Source organism: Oncorhynchus mykiss, chromosome 16 (assembly GCF_057628025.1).
Source record: "Oncorhynchus mykiss isolate SJ-2025 chromosome 16, ASM5762802v1, whole genome shotgun sequence".
In the NCBI taxonomy this organism is placed as follows: domain Eukaryota; kingdom Metazoa; phylum Chordata; class Actinopteri; order Salmoniformes; family Salmonidae; genus Oncorhynchus; species Oncorhynchus mykiss.
Window position 1 is genome coordinate 62,208,251 of NC_143037.1, and position 16,398 is coordinate 62,224,648.

Sequence of the window (16,398 nt, forward strand, 5' to 3'; positions counted from 1 at the left end):
CACGTATTTGATACCATTCCACTCATTCCACTCCAGTCATTATCATGAGCCCATCGTCCCCAATTAAGGTGCCATCAACCTCCTGTGACACACACACACAAACACACCTCAAATGCTCAAGCGTAGCTGCACGTTGTACATTTACCCTGTATATAGGTCTCTTATTTCTTCTGGTTTTTTTCTTTGTTCTTTTTTCTTATTAGTTCTACTATTTTAATAATGGATACAGCACTGTTGGATAGGGCTTGCAAGCTAAGCATTTCACTCTACTGGTGCATGTGACAATATAAAACTTGAAACACACACACACACACACACACACACACACACACACACACACACACACAGACGGAGGATAGGTCCCTGGGGCTAAGACAAATATCCCAATACAGCTATACAGCATCAGCATTCCGAAGACTGCCGAAGCTTCTCTCCCCTCTGTGAACCTTGCCTCCAGGGAAGACCTCTCATTCTCACTGACAGGATTCACTTCCTGTGTGTGTGTGAACAAGCAGAGATTTCTATTGTCTGTGTGTGTGTGTGTGTGTGTGTGTGTGTGTGTGTGTGTGTGTGTGTGTGTGTGTGTGTGTTTGTGTGTGTGTGTGTGTGTGTGTGTGTGTGTGTGTGTGTGTGTGTGTGTGTGTGTGTGTGTGTAAGGTGGAGGCAGATGTTTCCGGCCCGAGGTGCAGAGGAAGGAGGTGCAGAGGAGGTGCCCATCCTGTCTCCGTTTGGATCCGAACCGTTATCCCTTTTCCTCAGAATCCCCTTCATCCATGTTCTCCCTTTCTTTCCCTCACACCCTGGAGAAGCAACCCAAAAAGTGGTAGGGGACCGCAAGGGGTTCCCACAAGCCTAAAAAACATTTGTTGTTTTGCATGTTCAACACCCTCTTGTCTCCAAGTCTGTTATTTATCCCTGAGATCATGACTCACAAGCAGAAGCCTTTCTTAAAAGTGACTGAAATTTTCCAACATCCCAGTTGAATTAAAAATAAACTCTTTGTCCATAAGCAAAAAGAAACATAGGATTTAGTTGTGTATTTCCAGTCTGTGTAGTCCTAATCCAATAGGAGACTGTGTGGGTCAAGGTCAATCAGCAGAAGAAGCAGCCGGACTCCTCGGTTTGTAATGAATTCAAAGAGGAGGACATTTCAACAAGCTCCATGTTTGTTTTTGCTGGCACCGAGTTCTGCATGGCAATAGTGCTATGTTGCAATTCTGATGCATGTTTGAAGATTCCCACACATATGCATTCCTGAATATCAGAAGACAAATCTGCTAACATTCAACTGACACATTGGGAACACTTTCCCAGTATGAACAAGGACCAGGGACTGGGGAGAGACGGAGGGCCGAGGGAAAAGAAAGGATGGAAAGATTGTGGCTTTAACGAGCAAGAGACAGACTACGAGCAAAGAAATACTGAAAATAAATAAGTAGGAGGAAGAACATGTAAAGACAGGTCAGGGAGTAAGGAGAGAAAAAAGGAGGAAGGAAGAGAGAATGAGAGTGAGAGAGAGAGAGGGAAAAGAGAGAGACAGAGAGAATGAGAGGGAGAGAGAGACAGAGCAAATGAGAGGGAGAGAAAAAGAGAGCAAGAGAGAGACAGACAGAGAGAAAAAAAAGGGGAGTGAGGGAAAGTATGAGGGAGAGAAACAGAGAAGACATAGTCATTAAATAGATTAAATAGAGAAAAATAGAGAGGATTGACAACAGGAACACACTCACCAAGTATGAGAAGACCTCTTTGGACACCCCCATTGCATTCTGGTTCACGGTAACTCTGACGACATAATTTGTGGGATCAAAGGTCTGCCCAGTAACACACACCAGCCTGTAGATAGAACACAACATTGTGATGACAGTGGACATGCTCAATAGGAACCATCATTAACAATCATCACCAACTCCACTGGAACATCACAGCCTGTTGGCAACTGCCTTTAAGGATGTTTCTGTGTCAACTGTGTGGATCATGATTTTTTTCTTTGTCAAGAGTTTCAGGGGCATCATGAAGCACAAAAATCTGAAACGACAGAAAGTCCAGTATGTGAGGATGGCTGGGGGGTGGTCCATAAGTTCGAGAATTTTTGAATTTTTCCAACACTTGAAACACATTTTTTCTGCAATCTAGCCATAATCATTATGCTTAATTCTATGTAAAAAAATCTGTATTTTTTTTCTGCATATCTAAGCATACCTTTTGAGCTGTCTGTATCCTCCTGTGGTTATGTAAAAAATATATATATATATGCTTCTCTGCATCTCTAACATCTGCGTAAAAGACTGAAAGGAATACTGTATGTCTTATTCAGTACATTTAGTAATTACCTACTAATTTCGAAGCAGGACAAATCTGAGGGGGCACGTGCCCCTGTGCCCCCTCTGATGTGTTTCACAACTTTTTTAACAAAGCTAAACAGACAATAAAATAGAGATCCTTAGAGGTTTTGTAATAATGTCTATGCTCAGTACTGTACAGTGTTGACTAAACCCAGTGGAGTAATAATGTCTATGCTCAGTACTGTACAGTGTTGACTAAACCCAGTGGAGTAATAATGTCTATACTCAGTACTGTATAGTGTTGACTAAACCCAGTGGAGTAATAATGTCTATACTCAGTACTGTATAGTGTTGACTAAACCCAGTGGAGTAATAATGTCTATACTCAGTACTGTATAGTGTTGACTAAACCCAGTGGAGTAATAATGTCTATGCTCAGTACTGTACAGTGTTGACTAAACCCAGTGGAGTAATAATGTCTATGCTCAGTACTGTACAGTGTTGACTAAACCCCGTGGAGTAATAATGTCTATACTCAGTACTGTATAGTGTTGACTAAACCCAGTGGAGTAATAATGTCTATGCTCAGTACTGTACAGTGTTGACTAAACCCAGTGGAGTAATAATGTCTATGCTCAGTACTGTACAGTGTTGACTAAACCCAGTGGAGTAATAATGTCTATACTCAGTACTGTATAGTGTTGACTAAACCCAGTGGAGTAATAATGTCTATGCTCAGTACAGTACAGTGTTGACTAAACCCAGTGGAGTAATAATGTCTATGCTCAGTACTGTACAGTGTTGACTAAACCCCGTGGAGTAATAATGTCTATACTCAGTACTGTACAGTGTTGACTAAACCCAGTGGAGTAATAATGTCTATGCTCAGTACTGTACAGTGTTGACTAAACCCAGTGGAGTAATAATGTCTATACTCAGTACTGTACAGTGTTGACTAAACCCAGTGGAGTAATAATGTCTATACTCAGTACTGTACAGTGTTGACTAAACCCAGTGGAGGGGGACTTCATAGCCCCCTGTTCCAGATGCAGTTAACCACAGAGGGGATCAACGAGCTGACTGGATGTTTGTTTTATCACCTCATAGCTGTAATCAAGCCTCATGTCATCATACAGTATTGGGACCAGAGGGAAGCAGTAGGATTAATCATACAGTGATGGCGCACAGAGAACATTTTGGAAGGCCTGTATGTGCTGTGTCTCTATGTGCTTTGGCCCTGCCAGTCAGAGGACTTGGCTAAAGCAGACAGTGCAGACCTGGGACCAGGCTATGATCTAATGACTCCCCACAGAAATAAACAAAGGAGGAATCATGACCCCCGTACCTCAACCCCACATGGTTCAAAGCCCATCCCTCCACCATCCTCTTGTTGGGCACGTGGGGGCAGTATATTTAGTCAGGTGGCAGGTCCTATAGTGGTCCTGGTTACCTGGCAACCCAAACAGGGGTCTAGTCGCTGACTAACAGGAAGCTAAATCCTCTGAAGAGGGTCTAAACCTTTTATAAATGTGAGGCAGGTACCACAGAGAAAGGGCAGAACCAGAAATGGCACAAGGCTGGATATGGCACGATATGGCTGGGTATGGCTGGGTTGGGCTGAAGGACTGGTTCTGATGAGGATCCCTGAGCTCATAAAGATGGATCAAGTTGATAAATATGAAATCTAACTAATGAAGTCCATCCAAGTCTGTATTACTACAGTAGATACTGTAGCTGTGTCAAAGGTGACTGGTGTTGTTGATGCAGTCTAATCCCGTGCAGAGCCCACCCTGTCTCTGTAAAAACCAGCCACCAAGCCAGGCAGTAAGGCAGTAGGACAGCCAGCCAGTAAGGCATCTAGGCAGTGAAGCAGTAATGCAGCCAGGCAGTAATTCAGTAAGGCAGCCAGCCAGTAAGGCAGCCAGCCAGTAAGGCAGCCAGGCTGTAAGGCAGCCAGCCAGTAAGGCAGCCAGGCTGTAAGGCACAGCACTGACTGACCCTCGTACTACATTCCTTCACCGCCAAGAAAGGAAATATTTTAGCTTCCAGTGGGGGATGTTTTGACTCCATGGGCAATGTCTCTGGATATTTACCCAGAGAGGAGGACCAGGATAATCAGCAACTGAGCCTGGTGAAGGCGGTGTGTGTGTGTGTGCGTGCGTGCGTGCGTGTGTGCGTGTGTGTGTGTGTGTGTGTGTGTGTGTGTGTGTGTGTGTGTGTACGTGCGTGCATGCGTGCGTGCGTGCGTGCGTGTGTGTGTGTGTGCGTGCGATAGAGAGAGAGAGAGAGAGAAGCCAACCAGGACGCAAAAGAGACATGAAAGAGTGATGAAGGATTGGGTAGAAAGTAGGCAGCTTGAACTGCTTGAACTTCTAATCTTAAACCAAGAGACGTGTCCAGAGTGGGTCATGTAAATGTACTACACTTAATGAGGTGCCCCTACCTAACCCACATTATTAATGAACACGTTCTGACTTCAACTCTCTCTCTCCAGAGCAGCACAAGTCCCTCTGGCTCACAGCTCTGACCCCTTGACCTCTCAGCACACGAACTGACACCTGTCTCAACAGCCATGGCCGCAGCGAGGTCACCGGTGTGTGTGTCTATTCAGTGAGTGAATCTGCTGTCAGACACACTGACATGTTTTGATTTGTCAGCACCGCTCCCTCCAAGGAGGAAACATTTAGCAGTCATAACAACCAGCTCAGGGAATCAATGAAGGACGAGCAAGCAGGGTGAGGTCAGATTGGGTGTGAAATCTGATTCGCTGAGTTTGGAGCGATCTGGAGCGTGTGTGTGTTTGGGAGAGTGTGTGAGACGTATGTAGTAGTAATAATAATTCATAACACAGAACACAGACAACAATCAAAACTATATACAGTGTCATCAGATCCGGATGAGAGTAGAACTGAATTAATAGAGGTTATTTTCTGAACAGCTCAGTCTTTAGCTGTTCCTTAAATGAGCCCAGAGACTCTGCAGCCCTGACAGTGACTGGAAGTGCGTTCCTCAGATGAGGAGACACACAACTGAAAGCCCTGCCACCCATAGTTTTTAGTCTGCTGTGGGGCTGCTTAAGGGAGATGGACCTGGAGGAGTGAAGGGTGCGTGTGGGGCAGGAGGGTAGCATGAGGTCAGACAGGTACTTGGGTCCAGAGTTGTGTATAGCTTGGTAGGTGTGAACCAGGATTTTAAAGTCAAAGCATAGGCTCATGGGGAGCCAGTGGAGGCTGAACAGCGCTGGCGTGATGTGCTCACGGTGGAGGTGTGGGTGAGGACACATGCAGCACAGTTCTGGACATATTGTAGCCTGTTTAGACACCTAGCAGATGTGCCAACAAAAAGGGCATTACAAAAGTCCAGACAGGATGAGATAAAGGTGTGGATGAGTCACTCAGCTGCAGGCTGTGACAGCATAAGACTTAACCTGGCAATGTTCTGAAGATGAAAAAATTGGTCACACTTTTGATGTGGGCCTCAAACAAGAGCTTGAGTAGTGACAGCCAGGTAAGAGCTGCGGGTTACCCCAACACGGCTCTGTATTCTAATACAGCCTGATTGGCTCCAGTGGAGAGGGACCAGATAAACATTTCCATCCATGGAACATTATGGAAATTGGTATGGAAGTTTTTATGTGGTTCTAGAGTTCCGGTGTTTCCATGGAATACTATGTGCAGGGTTTAAACCAGGGTTCTGCTGTATCCTTGGTGATAATGTTGTGGTCTTGAATTATCTCCTTTATGTGAATGGAATGGTTTAAAGCGAATAGTAATGTTCTATAAAGGCGTTCTATATTTAAGCAATAAGGCACGAGGGGGTGTGGTATATGGTCAATATTATTATTTTATTTTGTATTTATTTCACCTTTATTTAACCAGGTAGGCAAGTTGAGAACAAGTTCTCATTTACAATTGCGACCTGGCCAAGATAAAGCAAAGCAGTTCGACACATACAACGACACAGAGTTACACATGGAGTAAAACAAACATACAGTCAATAATAGAGTAGAAAAATAAGTCTATATACGATGTGAGCAAATGAGGTGAGATAAGGGAGGTTAAGGCAAAAAAATATACATACCACGGCTATGGGCTGTTCTTAGGCACGATGCATTGCAGAGCTCCTGGACACAGCCCTTAACCGTGGTATATTGGCCATATACCACACCCCCTCGTGCCTTGTTGCTATTATAAACTGGTTACCAAATTAGAGCAGTAAAAATAAATGTTTTGTCATACCTATGGTATACGGTCTGATATACCACAGCTGTCAGCTAATCAGCATTCAGGGCTCAAACCACCCAGTTTATAATATGATTCAAAACAATTAACAACATTTTTTGTTTGTGAACTTCTGGCACCTTTGCACAAAGTCACTGAAGGACTGAATAAATTAAAGCATGTATCAACCAATTAATGAATGAATCAATCAATCATAAGAAAGGTACTTACTGTACAGAGACGGTGTATCGGTAGGGTAGGATTTTACATGGAACCATCCCGATGGAGACCTTCACCACATCAGCCCTGCGGCCCATGTTCCTGCCCTGCACCGTGAGCAGGGTGCCCCCCTCCAACGGTCCACTCAGGGGGGAGATCTGTGGGGAAAGAGAGAGAAGGAAAGAGGGATAAGTGCCTGCATATATTCCTCTTGAGCTCAAGATTTAGATATAATTGAGAGAGACACATTCCCTCCGCTCAGTTTGGGGTCAGGTTTTATATAGAGGGCTCTTCAGTCAGTACCTCTCTGAGCTACAGGCCTGTATCTGTATGTGTACTCTGAAACCTGAGTAGTTCTTCCAGGACTCAAGTGAGACTGAGAGCGAGAGAGCTACAGTATAAAGAGAGTCAGAGAGGAGTGGTACATCGTCAAGGAGAAGGTAGCCTAGTGGTTAAGAGCGTTGGGCGAGTAATCGAAATGTTCGAATCCCTGAGCAGATTCCGTAAAAAATCTGTCGATGTCCCCTTGAACAAGGCATTTAACCCGAACTGCTCCTGTAAATTGCTCTGTATAAGAGCATCGGCTAAATTACTCAAATGTAACGTGAGAGAGCAATAAGCAGGAAAGACGGAGAGATAGATGGAAGGGAGTGGGAGTGGTACAGATATTGAGCTGTTAGAGTGAATAGGGGAAAGAGAGAGATCAACAGGGGAGAATATGAAGACAGGGAAGAGAGAGATCAACAGGGGAGAATATGAAGACGGTGAAGAGAGAGATCAACAGGGGAGAATATGAAGACGGGGAAGAGAGAGATCAACAGGGGAGAATATGAAGACAGGGAAGAGAGAGATCAACAGGGGAGAATATGAAGACAGGGAAGAGAGAGATCAACAGGGGAGAATATGAAGACAGGGATGAGAGAGATCAACAGGGGAGAATATGAAGACAGGGAAGAGAGAGATCAACAGGGGAGAATATGAAGACAGGGAAGAGAGAGATCAACAGGGGAGAATATGAAGACAGGGAAGAGAGAGATCAACAGGGGAGAATATGAAGACAGGGAAGAGAGAGATCAACAGGGGAGAATATGAAGACAGGGAAGAGAGAGATCAACAGGGGAGAATATGAAGATGGGGAAGAGAGAGTAGTGAGGGTGAGAGAGAGAGCAAATCTACAGCGAGGGAGCCAGCCTATACTCCCATTCCTCCAGTAGCCTATTGTCGCTACAGTATTTGAAATTCCTTTGTCATATTATGATCAGAAGCATGCTCTCACACATCATTTCAACCTTGACCTTGCTTCTCCCAGCGTTCCTCTAAGGAGCCATGGAGAGAGAGTATTTATCCAATCACCACGGAAACACAACCACAGAGATAGCTATCTCTGACTCCCAGGCAAAAGTAATCTACCATCAACTCCCAGTGTAGCGTAGCTAGCTAGTTTAGAAAATCCTACCATGGAGACACAGGGAGGTTGCTCCTATGGGCTGATCTGAGGTCAGCTTTGTCCCCCCATGTTCAAGACTAGACTTGGGGGTGGAAAAACTGGTTATAGATCAGTGTCTAAGGGCAACCTCTAGAGGCTCCAGGGGTTCCTGTCATCTTGGCATCATGCCTCGCAGAGTGACCATTTTCCTGGCTGTCCTGAGGTCGCTGTGACCCCTCCGTGGGTTATTAGCCTGGCTCGAGCTAGCTGCAGATCTATCACACATAAAAACTGTGCTTCCACTTGATCTGGGTGAGAGGGGAGGGGGTGGGTCTACATTAAGAAAAGTATTCATAAGTATTCATGTGATTGACAGCTGAGATACACAAACATTGTGCTTCCAAGCTAAAGTGAGAAATAAGGACATAGTGTGTAACTTACACTTATATTACCATATAAAAGCAAACAGTTATAAATTCACCAAGAACCCAGATCCGCAGCCAATGTGAATAAAACATTTAAAAGTGTTAACCCTCGCAAGGCTGCCGGCCTAGACGGCATCCCTAGCCGCGTCCTCAGAGCATGCGCAGACCAGCTGGCTGGTGTGTTTACGGACATAGTAAGTCAATCTCTATGCCAGTCTGCTGTTCCCACATGCTTCAAGAGGGCCACCATTGTTTCTGTTCCCAAGAAAGCTAAGGTAACTGAGCTAAACGACTATCGCCCCGTAGCACTCACTTCCGTCATCATGAAGTGCTTTGAGAGACTAGTCAAGGATCATATCACCTCCACCCTACCTGACACCCTAGACCCACTCCAATTTGGTTACCGCCCCAATAGGTCCACAGACGACGCAATCGCAATCACACTGCACACTGCCCTAACCCATCTGGACAAGAGGTGGTGAGGGTAGGAAACAACATCTCCACCCCGCTGATCCTCAACACTAGGGCACCACAAGGGTACGTTCTCAGCCCTCTCCTGTACTCCCAGTTCACCCATGACTGTGTGGCCATGCACGCCTCGAACTAAATCATCAGGTTTGCAGACGACACCACAGTGGTAGGCTTGATTACCAACAACAACGAGACGGCCTATGGGGAGGAGGTGAGGGCCCTCGGAGTGTGGTGTCAGGAAAATAACCTCACACTCAACGTCAACAAAACAAAGGAGATGATTGTGGACTTCAGGAAACAGCAGAGGGAGCACCCCCTCTATCCACATTGACGGGACAGTAGTGGAGAAGGTGGAAAGTTTCAAGTTCCTCTGCGTACACATCATGGACAAACTGAATTGGTCCACCCACACAGACAGCATGGTGAAGAAGGCGCAACAGCGCCTCTTCAACCTCAGGAGGCTGAAGAAATTTGGCTTGTCACCAAAAAGACTCACAAACTTTTACAGATGCACAATCGAGAGCATCCTGTCGGGCTGTGTCACCGCCTGGTATGGCAACTGCTCCGCCTACAACCGCAAGGCTCTCCAGAGGGTAGTGAGGTCTGCCCAATGCATCACCAGGGGCAAACTGCCTGCTCTCCAGGACACCTACACCACCCGATGTCACAGGAAGGCCAAAAGGATCATCAAGGACAACAACCACCTGAGCCACTGCCTGTTCACCCCGCTATCATCCAGAAGGCGAGGTCAGTACAGGTGCATCAAAGCTGGGACCGAGAGACTAAAAAACAGCTTCTATCTCAAGGCCATCAGACTGTTAAACAGCCATCACTAACATTGAATGGCTGATGTCAACATACTGACTCAAACCTCTAGCCACTTTAATAATTAAATATTGGATATAATAAATGTATCACTAGTCACTTTAAACACTGCCACTTTATATAATGTTTACATACCCTACATTACTCATCTCATATGAAAATACTGTACTCTATACCATCTACTGCATCTTGCCTATGCCGTTCGGCCATCGCTCATTCATATATTTTTATGTACATATTCTTATTCATTCCTTTACACTTGTGTGTATAAGGTAGTTGTTGTGAAATTGTTAGATTACTTGTTAGATATTACTGCATGGTTGGAACTAGAAGCACAAGCATTTTGCTACACTTGCATTAACATCTGCTAACCATGTGTATGTGACAAAAACAATTTGATTTGATTTGATTTGTATAAGACCAACAGGGTGATTGATGTAATTGTTTGGTAACACAACGTTTTTGACCTTCAACTAGCTTATCCCAAAATGAGTCACATTTTTAAGCCTTTAGATTAAATTGTGACACACACATACATGCACACACCTCCAAGCTCTCCTTGGTAGGTACAGTAATTATCACCATGTATCTGGGACATCTCTCTCTCTCTGGTGTTAACGGGTGTTATCATGTCTGGTGTTAGTGATAGCGTTAGCTGCCATGCTGCTCATTTACACCCGTCACTCCTCTGTGAATGAGTCATGATGAGGGGAGCAAAGTACAGTACAATAACATCAGGAGATTTCCTGATCTCAAAACGCATTCAACAATAAAGGATCTCTAAAGACCTCTACAATGCTCCAGATAATCTTGACAGGAATTTATTAATTGGTTGGGCTTTTGTGGAGATACACTGATCATTTGGATAAAGATCCTTCAAGGATCCTGCCTCCAGATTTCTATCATGTTCAGATCATACCGTAAACATCAACATTATTGGTTCAAACCCACTGTTTGAGACCATACTGTGTACCGTGTTGCAGTCCATCTTAACTACTCTTCACAGATTGATCCTCGCAGACAACTGCCTTTATTACCTGCAGTATTACAAACATAGAACACATTACTGTATTTTACTGGCTTGTCTATCCACATAACATATACTTCATATTACTGTTTATGCTCAAAGAATATGCTAGAATGACTGATTTCCCAACTGTAAGCTGACTAAATAAAAATGTGGCGCAGAAAGGGAAACATTACAGGAGCTGCCCATACAATCTTTAGACATAGTCACTGTGGTGGACAGAGTAACAGCAAACCGTGGGTGATACTGTGGTAGAACAGATACTCCCCCATAAGACTGAGAACTCTGACTGTAACTCTAACTAACTCCTGGTGAGACTGTCTGGGAAAACATGGCTGCCAAAGCATTGCATCACGCTCCCAGTCTCCCACAACCACAGCCCCAGTTACTGTCTTACAACCACCTCCCCTGAGGGAGCTGTTTCAGTGTGTGTGTGTGTGTGTGTGTGTGTGTGTCTGTGTGTTACATTGGGCTGCCCATGAATAGAGGATTTCAACACTTTTAACCTCAGTCATCTAAGCGGGATACACACACACAGACGGACACTCTCACACAACAAACCATGAGTCATGACACTGACACAATGGCTGATACAGAGAGTCACGCAGGGACACTGAGTGGGCTGACAGAGTGAACAAAGCTAACTTCTACTGGCCCTGGGATCCGGGGGGGACGGTGGGTGTTCTGCCAGTCAATGGGATGACAACCCCATTTGGGATGGGGTGGATTAGCGGGTGGAATAGTGGAGAACAATTGGAGGTTTACTTAGTAGCAATGCAAATATGGACACTCAATATGGACACTCAAACACTATGGTACTTTTTAATGGTAAGTTTACAAACATATATTATGATATATAGAATTGAGACTTGAATCTCATTATGGTAAATGGTGAAATAAGTATAGCTAGTTCTAATTGTAATGGCTTAGCAGATAATAAGGAAAGACGATCAGTACTTACCTGGCTAAAAGAGAAGGAATATAATATATATTGTTGGGGGGGGGGGGGGGGGGGGACAAAGAAACTCAAAAGGGGCCATGAAATTAATTAACAATAATGTTGATCTGAATGTGCACATTGTCCAAACAGATCTGCAAGGTAGATGATTTAAAATGTATTATTGGACCATAAACAGATATGGGTCATTAATCTTTACGGACCAAATAATGATGATCATAGCTTCTTTGAAAATGTATATAATAATTTATCAAACCTACAAACAATACAATACTCTATTATTATGGTAGGAGATTATAATATTGTATAAAATACTTCAATTGGCCGAGAAGGAAATCCCACTACATAAGATCACCCTCATGCACTTAAGGAAATCACGAATGTCATGGATATATTGCAACTAGTGGATATATGAAGGCTTAAATATCCGGACTGAGTGAGATATACATGGTGGAGGCTCAATCAAGCTAATCATCTTGATTACTTTCTTATGTCATTCTCGCTGGCACCAAAAGTTTAAAAAGTGTTGATAAGGGACATAATGCGGTTGGACCCCAAATAATTGGCATATATATTGCTCTTACAGAATTTCTACATGGGTGAGGATATTGGAAATGTAATCAAAGCCTATTGGATGGTAATTTGTTTTTAACTAGGACAGAAGAACTTATAACTGACTTTTTCCAACATAATATATGTACAGCAGATTCCCTTATTGCATGTGACACTTTTAAATGTGCCTTTAGAGGCCATGCAATTCAGTACTCATCTCTAAAACAAAAGCAATTAGAGGTCAAAAGAGTCCATATTAACAAAAGGAAATGGAAGGACTAACAGTACACATAGATATCAATAAAAACTGTACCATAGAGGCACAGAATAAGTTAGAGGTAAAACAAAAAGAAATGGAGGAACTTATTCAAGAAAGATCAAGTGTAATATAAATTATAAAATTATATTATACAAATAAAGTGAACTGGATGGAATATGGAGAGAAATGAACAAAATCATTTTTAAATCTTCAACATAGAAATGCTACCAAGAATAATTTATTGAAACTTGTTGCAAAAGATGGAGTCACCCATGATTCCCCAAATGATATTTTGAAAGAAGAAGCAAAGTACTTTAAGCATATGTTTTCATTTCAGTCTCCTCCATCTCAACTAACTGAAGTAAATGTTATGATTAAAAAAAAAGATTAATAATGTAAAATTAACAGCTGTACAGAAAGACCCATTTGAAGGGCAAATTACAGAGGAGGAAGTTCTTGATGCAATTAAAGCTTGTAAGTCCGGAAAAACTCCAGGGCTGGATGGCATACCCGTGGAAGTATACCAAAACTTTTTTGATACAGTCAGAGGACTGTTATTAGCATGTTTAACCACTCTTATAAAAATGGTAGATTATCAGATACTCAACTAGGTCTGATTTCATTATTACTGAAACAGGATCCAAGTGGTAAATAGAAAGATTGAGTCCAAAAACAATTGGAGGCCCCTTAAAAATGCATAGCGCATTGGATGAAAAGGTTATTGTTGGATATTATACATCCTAATCAGACAGCTTCTTTACATGGACAATACATTGGATATAATATAAGGCCAGTACTGGAAACAATGGAACACAATTGAAAAACTGGGAAACTAGGCCTGGTATTCATAGCTGACTATGAAAAGGCTTTTGACAAAGTACAACTGGAATTTATATACAAATGCCTGGAATATTTCAATTTTGGAAAATCTCTTATACAATGGGTTAAAGTTATACATTATATCTCCAGGTGTAAAATAGTAAATAATGGCTACTTCTCAGAAAGTATTAAACTGTCAAGAGGAGTTAAACAAGGTTGTCCACTATCAGCATATCTATTTACTATGGCCATTGAAATGTTAGCAATTAAAATCAGATCCAACAATAATATCAAGGGGCTAGAAATCTAGGGGTTAAAAATAAAGGTGCCATTGTACGCTGATGATTAATTTTCTTTTAAATCCACTATTTAGAACCCTCCACAGCCTCATAGAGGATCTGGATACTTTTTCTAACCTCTTTGATTGCAACCAAATACAGATAAATATTACGTATTGGAAAAAAATACAACTTTTCATTACCGTGTAGTTTAGCAATTAAATAGTTTAACGGTGATGTGGATATACAGTACTCGGTATATATATCCCAAAATAAATAAATAATCTAACTGCTATACATTTTCATAGAAATTTAGCAAAAATAGATAGAAAAAATACCTCTCTATTTGTGGAAAAATCACCCTGATGAACGCTTTAGTCATATCCCAGTTTACCTATTTGCTTATGGTCTTGTCTATAACCAGCGACCTGTTTTTTTTTTTAAATATATGAGCCAAAAATGTGGCTCGTGACGCGCGCTCCCAACAGAGTTACCTCTCGTTCCAGGGCTTTTCTTCATACATAGGAATTCTCCAGTTGGAACATTATTGATGTTTTATGTTAAAAACATCCTAACGATTGAGTCCATACATCGTTTGACTTGTTTCTACGACCTGTAACGGAACTTTTAAAGTTTTTGTCTGGACGAAGGGCTCGCGCCTCATGAAGATGAATTGGTGGGCTGAACACGCTAACAAGTGGATATTTGGACATAAATTATGGACTTTATGGAACTTTATGGAACAAATCAGTCATTTATTGTCGAACTGGGATTCCTGGGAGTGCCTTCTGATGAAGAACATCAAAGGTAAGTTAATATTTATGGTGTTATTTCTAACTTCTGTTGACTCCAAAATGGCGGATTTTCTCTGGCTGGATTGGGCTCTGAGCGCCGTTCTCAGATTATGCTTTTTCCGTAAAGTTTTTTTGAAATCTGACACAGCGGTTGCATTAAGGAGAAGTCTGTCTTTAATTCTGTGAATAACAATTGTATCTTTTATCAATGTTTATTATGAGTATTTCTGCAAAATCACCGGATGTTATGGAATCAAAACATTACTGAGCGTAAGTTGCCAATGTAAACTGAGATTTTGGGACATAAGTATGCACATTATCGAACAAAACATACATGTATTGTGTAACATGATGTCCTATGAGTGTCATTTGATGATCATCAAAGGTTAGTGATTAATTTGATCTATATTTCTGCTTTTTGTGACTCCTATCTTTGCTGGAAAAATGGCTGTGAGTTTTTTTGACTTGGCTGTGACCTAAGCATATGTTGTGCTTTCGCTGTAAAGCATTTTTGAAATCGGACATGATGGGTAGATTAACAAGATGTTTATCTTTCATTTGCTGTATTGGAGTTGTTAATGTGTGAAAGTTACATTTTCAAAAAAATATTTTTGAATATCGTGCGCTGTCTTTTCAGCGGAATGTTGTCGAGGGGTTCTGCTAGCGGAACACCTGCGCTAGAAAGGTTAAAGAAAATTGTGATGAATAAAAAGTACACCAGTTTCATTTAAGGATGAATAAATTGACAACATTTACCATATAGATTGCAAAATAGTTGGGAAGAGATTTCTGACGTATCGATTCTATGGCACATGGTTTATGAATTGATGTGCAAAATAATGCTGGATTCATAACTTAGAGTTTTTCAAATTAAAATATTATACATAATTCTTGCAATGTTATATATACGAGGGATACAGCCATCCTAGCTCTGCAGATTTTGCTGCGAAGAGACAGAATCATTAGATAATTTGTTATGGTAATGTCCATACATAGATATATACATACATACATACATACATTTGCTCGCAGGTCCAGGAATGGCTGAAGAATTGCAACATTTACCTGGAGCTAACTCTGCAGATAGCACTGCTGGGTGATTTGAAATGTCATAGTCAATAGATCAATAAAAAAGTATGACTTTTAGAATTGTATTAATCTTTCATTTACAATCTGTAGAAACTATGAGAATAGAAAGGATCAGAACTTTTGTGACACATCACAGCACAGTTTTAAAATATATGGCAAAAATAAATCCAGTAGGGATGGTGTTAGGATATAGATGGGATGGGTTGAGTGGAGCTGAATGGTGGTACTAATAACAACACGATAACTCATGTAAAATATGCCATGTCAGTAAAATGTATATTGGTTAAAAACTTTTGTGAAACAGCAGTTAAAAATATATGGCAAAAATAAATCAAACTGCATGATCTTCAGAAATAGATGGGAGGGATTGAGTTTAGCGGAAGGATAGGAGTAAAAACAAACAAAATATAACTATTGTAAAATAGATTGTGTCCGTAAAATCAAATCAAATCAAATTTTATTTGTCACAAACACATGGTTAGCAGATGTTGATGCGAGTGTAGTGAAATGCTTGTGCTTCTAGTTCCGACAATGCAGTAATAACCAATGAGTAATCTAACCTAACAATTCCACAACTACTACCTTATACACACAAGTGTAAAGGGATAAAGAATATGTACATAAAGATATATGAATGAGTGATGGTACAGAACAACATAGGCAAGATGCAGTAGATGGTATCGAGTACAGTATATACATATGAGATGAGTAATGTAGGGTATGTAAACATAAAGTGGCATAGTTTAAAGTGGCT

The 16,398-nt window shown here is 41.7% G+C and overlaps 1 protein-coding gene across 1 annotated transcript in view; it reads right to left on the bottom strand.

The window, feature by feature from the left end:
* The window catches only part of plxnd1 (plexin D1), a 124,195-nt gene that overhangs the window by 59,344 nt on the left and 48,453 nt on the right, over positions 1-16,398 (bottom strand). Inside the window, exons 13-14 of the mRNA XM_036947420.2 lie at positions 6,734-6,879; positions 1,728-1,833 (exon numbers count right to left, since the gene is read on the bottom strand). Coding sequence (XP_036803315.2) covers positions 1,728-1,833; positions 6,734-6,879 — 252 coding nt within the window. The remainder of the gene's footprint in view (positions 1-1,727; positions 1,834-6,733; positions 6,880-16,398) is intronic.